The following is a 6,000-nucleotide window of genomic DNA, read 5'->3' as shown; positions in this document are numbered from 1 at the left end:
GTTCAGAGATGAGGCCTCGTCGTGTGATCGTAAAGCAATCTTCACGCAGCAAAATGGGTGAATGGGCTGAAATGAAATTGAAAATGAACTTCTAAAGATGTAAGGAGAGCTAGGATCAAGTGTTAATTAACTCCACTGTTTTAAGCTCAAAGGCCACTCAGGACTCATCTCGTAATAGAAGTCAGTGCTGCTGAAGAGATCAGAGCAGGAAGTCTCTGGTCCATTATGGTCCTGCTCCGTAAATCAAACTGCTGTACGCTGCTCTCAGGCTTTATGAGCATCTCATGAAGCGAGCTCTAACAAAGCAAAACCATTATCCAGGGCTGATATTCCAGGAGACGTGACAGAGAAACTTAACCAGATGTGTTAACGCTGAGATGAAGGGAAAAGGCAGATTTTTCAGTCTGAAGTCGTCCTGCGTGTTTGTGTCTGTGTAAAACCTTTTTAATTCAAATAAAATCTATGATTTCACTGTACTGTATGTTCACCATTAACTCCATTTCAAATGCTCTATAGGCTGAATAAGCTTAAAAACTGAGGGGTTACGGGTTTACTTAAGTCACTTCATGTTTATATGAGGAGCGTATAACCACTTAATAAAAGGTCTAGTTGTAAACACACATGCGTGTTTATTAATGTGTGTGTCCTCCTGCGGGCACCCGTACAGGAAGTGGAGGATAAAACACAGCTGTGATAATATACAGTGTGTCTCAGGAGAAGATATCATTGAAATAAATATACATATAACTCCATCATAGTGTGTTATTAAGCATTCATTAAAGGTATAAACTGTGCTTATAAATGCTGAACAGGGAGAATAAAAACCAAACACTCCATTACGCTGAAATGAAACCTGCAGTCACATCTGACTCTACACTACACTACTCTACACGAGCTGAGTCTCTTCAGACCTTCAGGTGTGATTCATGTCTGTGTTTTAAAGTCACGAGCTTTAAGCGTTTTGCTCGTGGATGCTCGTGTCATCGCGTTAGCCGATTTGGAAAAGTACATCAAATTTATCAGCTGCTGCAAATTAGCTGATATCAGCTTTCACAATAACCTGCTGTCTGGAGCACAACTGATGAATTAAGATCTGTGAGGGCTTCCTCAGATCCTGACCTTTGATCAAGGATCAAAGCTGCAACATGTTGCATGTTTGGACTCAGACAACATGTTTTCTTCTCAGGTCACGTCCGTAAAGCTTTCAGAAAGCAGGAATCACTCAAACCAAATCTAAAGTGAAGAACGAAGTCGCTGGCTCGGCTCGGTGTGTGCACTGCTCTGCACAGCCACAGTTAAGAGTGAAAAATAGATATGCGCTCATGGATTCTGTTTGAAGCTCCGACCAATTCGATTTAGCAGTGGTGTGATGAAATTACAGCGTTTTACATTTTAATATAAACAATCTCTGTATTGAAATCCAGTGTAACATGGGTCTGTGAACAATGCTCTATGAGCTATAAATCAAACCGTGAAAAAATTACATTTTAGACTTAATCTAATATGAACTCTACCTTAATAATATAAATGATATCTTTCTCTAATTTAATTGGCACTGGCTATGTGCATATTGCTAATATAACTCTGGATTTCCATATTTAATGATGCATGCTTTTCATGGTGAATTTTACTTAGAAAATGTCGTCTTTAATGAACCTTGGAAAAATCTCTAATAGGCATAATCTCAGAAAATGTAACTTCTTTATGTAAAAGGTTCTGAGGCCAGTTTTGCTGAGTGCAGTACTTAAAATCCAATAGCTGAAGTCCCGAGGAAGAAAACGTATGTATTTGTAAAGGATGAATGAGCAAATAGATGTAGACTTTCATAACTCGTGCACGTGCACACTCCATGTCTTTAGAAAAAAAGGTCTTAAGCAGCTTTGTCTGAGGAAAACTCACATTAAATGTTCCAAAATCTCCCTCAAGCGTTTGGAAATCTGTGTCATGGGTGTGTGATATCAGGATAAAGATGTGATTTCCAGAGAAAGGTGTTCAATAAGTTCTGCACTGGTTGAGTGGACAAATATGCTCTCCCGGGAAACCGTCTGTGCTTTGCGCTTGAATTAAACTGCAGATATGCTGTTACATCTCTTTTGTCTTTCCTGTCTGCGTGGAAATCAAAGCAAACGCCAAACGAGCGCGCACACACGGGAAAGTCGCACATGAGCTGCTCCTCAGGAGAGGAGACAGTCAAAACCCAGGAGGGTCCACACTGCTGGACACGAGCACAGGAGGAAGACGAGGGTGAGGAGAAAATGAGGATAAATGGATGTCAATCTCCATGTGGAATTGGTAACCAATGATCCATTAAGGCAGCCTTTCCACAGCAGACACACAAAACAGCCTGAATTAGAAGTGGCTGACATTTCAGTTAATTGCACTAACCACGTCAGCCCCACAGAAGCTGCAAACCGGGTTAAGTCTTCTTCTACCCACCGCGTGGAGCAGGAGCGAGGGTCCTCCACAGAGCTGACGTGCAGAGTGACGAATGGTGATTTCTGTGAATGAGTGCTGCTTAAAAACCTGAAAATACACCAAGGTGAGAGGAAGCGGAAGTCACAGGAGGCAGCGGATGCACAGGCCGACGTGACGGAGGAAGGCGGAGGACCCCCCCCCCCCCGAAAGAAAGCACGACTTGCTGTCATGAAAGCAAAAGGTTTATTCATGTTTGAAATCACACAACTACCACAAGGAAGACTTTTCAGTCCAGGGTGTAGTCTGGTTAGAAAGAAACACTAAACATCTTTAATACATTAGAATCACTGCCACAAATCATTTGTCATGACTTTTCAGTTTCAGAATCACATACAATAGAAAAAAGAGAAAACAAGTTTGAACCCTGTTGAACAGAGCTGGAAATGTACAGTTCTGAATACTGAAACCTCTATGCATTACACTTTTTATAGTCATTTTTTCCTTTTCTTTTTTTGCATGATTTAGTAACAAGATGAGCAACATTCAAAATGTTTTTTTTCCTTTTTTTCTTTTCAGTATTTACAACAGTTTTACTGTTTGGTGTTAATTTATCAACAATGTTCATCGCACCCCCGTCGTAAAAGCCACAGACCAACAACTCCCCCCCCACCCCACCCCCCCCCACCCCATCCGCTTGTCGTGGTATTAATATCGTTATCATTTTCATTTTTTATTTTTGTCATTTTCAGTTGCGGTACAGCAACAGCATTTTATTAAAAGATTAAAATATACATTAGATTACATAGAGGATGGAGAGTGTACAGTGTTACAAGATGAAGTGGAAATAACTACATAAAAACATTAAATAAGGGCAAAAGAAACGATGGTGGTGATATTGTTTAGAGGTAGTAAGTGAGCACTCTAAGCTACAGAAATGTTGGAAATTATTGGTTTGTGTGAATCTCAATGAGGTAATAAAGCTGCGTATTGATTGGTGGGATGTATAATTACTCTTAAGCTATATTATGTACAACTTTTCCTGTGTAACGGGGGCCCGCTCTGTGTGCCAGGAAGGAATGATCTACTGTGGGGGATTTGTTGATAAGCAGTACAAAAAAAAAAAAAATGTTTACATATGTACATACTAAACATCAAATTATAAAATATGGAAGTGGTGTCATGTTATAGTCAAGCAATCAATTACACTTCTTTATGCTCCAGAGTTTGAGGAGTCGTTTCCTTCTGCTAATGTATACGGCTGGAAGGCAAAAATAAATCTTGAAAGTAACTACAAAGCTGCCATTGAGCTGTCAACGGTAGCATTGTTGAGTTGCCGGACAAGATCGTGAGCACATTACAGTCAAAGAAACAGCTGCTTTAATCTATGTGTCGCATGAAGTGAAGGAGAGCTCAATCATCAGAATGGAAAGTAGTAATTAAATCAGGAATCTGAACAAATGGCCGTTTAAAATGTGGTGAAAGAAACGAGTGTCATCCGGTATTTTAAGGTCAGATCCTGAAAGTTTTACGTGTGAGGGCTGTTTTCTGTTCGTACGTGTGTGTGCTTACCCCTACGACAAACAATAAGAGCGTGGCGTTAAAGTCGAGTCATGAAGACGGAAAGAAAACACGGAACGATCAGGAAACACTGGCCGAGAATGACGGAGGATGTCGCTTTGCGTGTGGCGTGGTCACGGGAAATTTGAAGGTACGGGAAAACCAATCTGCTGTGAGAAGTTTTTGTATGTCCTCTGCTGCTGGCCAGCCGGTCGAAGGAGTCCATGCCCGGTGTGAGGCGAAGATGCATTAATGGCGGATCAATTCGAGGTATCGGAGTGCACGCTTCCTGGTCCCTCTGTCGGAGATATCACAGAAGACGGAGTCGTTGCATCTTGCCATCCCCCATTAGCCTGGGACACACATGGGAAAGGCTGAGATTACAAACACGTTCTGTGCAACACGAGCGTGGTGCATTCCCAAAATGTAACACAACACTCCGAATATGGAAATGAGACTGGTATTCTCTGCTCGTGTCAGCTGATGTTACGCTGTTTGACACACACTGATGCTCTGTGATTAGTCCAGCGTCCTCTGCATTACAGTAGCATCAGCAAAGAGACTCTTGGAAACAAATTTGTCTCGTGTCCCGACCAATGGGAGCAGTCCCTGAAATCAGTGTCTAAGCAGATTTCAGCAGCGGCCGACAGCTTGTCGCTACATATTCTCCTGTCAGTCAAGAAGAGGGAGGGCTCGGGCCGGGTGAGGTGGGGAGAGCTGAGTGGAAGTGACAGGGCAGGGCCTCTCCCAGAGAGCCAGTCTTAGCCAGCCTGACTCTGCTTCGCTCCAGGCGCGACCTAGCCTTTACTGGATCCTCCGACGTCACCGGCAACAGAGCTAAAGGTTAGTCTATGCTAATGTATCTATAAGGCACTTTCAGGGCTGTTGCTACAACAAAACAGGAGCTGTGCCGCAATTTGACTCGTTCAAACGGTTTTATTACGGCGCCGCTCCGCTCTGATTGGCCCGCTCGGTGCCATCAGTTGCTGTTTTCGTGGGGGATCGCGCTGAGCTCTGGTGAGCCAGTAGGCACAGGTCTGCACTCACATGGAAGTGAGAAACCTTGTGAGAAAGTGAAAAACACTTGATCCTGGTAGGAGGTGACACGTCTAAAGAGCTTATAGCAACGAGGCTTCAGCAAAGCCAAAATGACACCGAAAGCAGTGAACGCTGGCGACAGCCCCCACCGTTTGTTTACACCCAGTGTGCTCATTTTTGTCACAGAAAGCAGTTTTTCTTTCATTTCCACTAAAACTGCTCTGAAGAATATACCTTACTTTTGATGTTTAAGCTTTAAATAATATTAAATATGCGCGCGTTTTACCCAACAGGCATGAGAATACAAAGAGGAAGTGCTGAGGCTCTGATACACTGCAGACAGAGAGAGCTGTCTGAGAGCACTCCTCTCTCTCTCCCTCCCTCTTCATCCTCTCATCAACAAAATTAATCTTTACTCTGATAGCTTCAGATTATGCGCTCCTTTACAAAAAGGCGCCATATCAAACCTCATCAAGGAAGATGGAATTCATGTCTGGAAAGGGCTGCAGGCGATCACATGTTCACATTTTATCATGAAGATAAGGCTCTGGAAAATTCTGTGAAGCATTTCAAAACAGCTAAATGCGACGGATGGCGTGCAGCGAAACGCCTTTTTTCATCTCAAACAAAGTATTAAAGGACGTTTATTAAAGTAAAGCTGCAGATTTTATTCCCCTGCTGCGTATTGTGTTTTATTAAATACAACTTTTATTCATATCAGGTGACAAAGGGACAACATATGTCTAACACGCAGCAGCACATGCTCTAAAACAGGAAGGCTGTGTCTGTCTTCATTTAACATAACCAAAGCCGCCTTCGCCCCAACAATCTGCACGAGCAACCAATAAAACCTCTACTTACATTCAAGCCATGTGGACTATACATCGTGTTTCCCCCGAGAGCATCATTGTATCCTGCCGTCTGACTGATAACATGGCGCAGGGTATCCACCTGAGGGGACAGACAAGGTGGACAAGCCGGTCACCTCAG

At 42.9% G+C, this 6,000-nt stretch overlaps 1 protein-coding gene across 9 annotated transcripts in view; it reads right to left on the bottom strand.

Moving 5' to 3' along the window:
* Positions 1 to 2,929: 2,929 nt before the first annotated feature.
* The window catches only part of pbx3b (pre-B-cell leukemia homeobox 3b), a 56,552-nt gene continuing 53,481 nt past the window's right edge, over positions 2,930 to 6,000 (bottom strand). For 5 of the 9 annotated variants that reach the window (XM_070964534.1, XM_070964536.1, XM_070964537.1 and 2 more), the window contains 2 exons: positions 5,872 to 5,961; positions 2,930 to 4,325 (listed from right to left, as the gene is read on the bottom strand). In XM_070964534.1, coding sequence (XP_070820635.1) covers positions 5,915 to 5,961 — 47 coding nt within the window. In that variant the 3' untranslated portion in view covers positions 2,930 to 4,325; positions 5,872 to 5,914. The remainder of the gene's footprint in view (positions 4,326 to 5,871; positions 5,962 to 6,000) is intronic. The other 4 variants (XM_070964530.1, XM_070964532.1, XM_070964529.1 and 1 more) reach the window with 1 other exon arrangement.

Source organism: Chaetodon trifascialis, chromosome 6, assembly GCF_039877785.1.
Source record: "Chaetodon trifascialis isolate fChaTrf1 chromosome 6, fChaTrf1.hap1, whole genome shotgun sequence".
Classification (NCBI taxonomy): Eukaryota; Metazoa; Chordata; class Actinopteri; order Chaetodontiformes; family Chaetodontidae; genus Chaetodon; species Chaetodon trifascialis.
The sequence above is the reverse complement of the archived record's forward strand: the minus strand, read 5'-3'. Positions and strand labels throughout refer to the sequence as shown.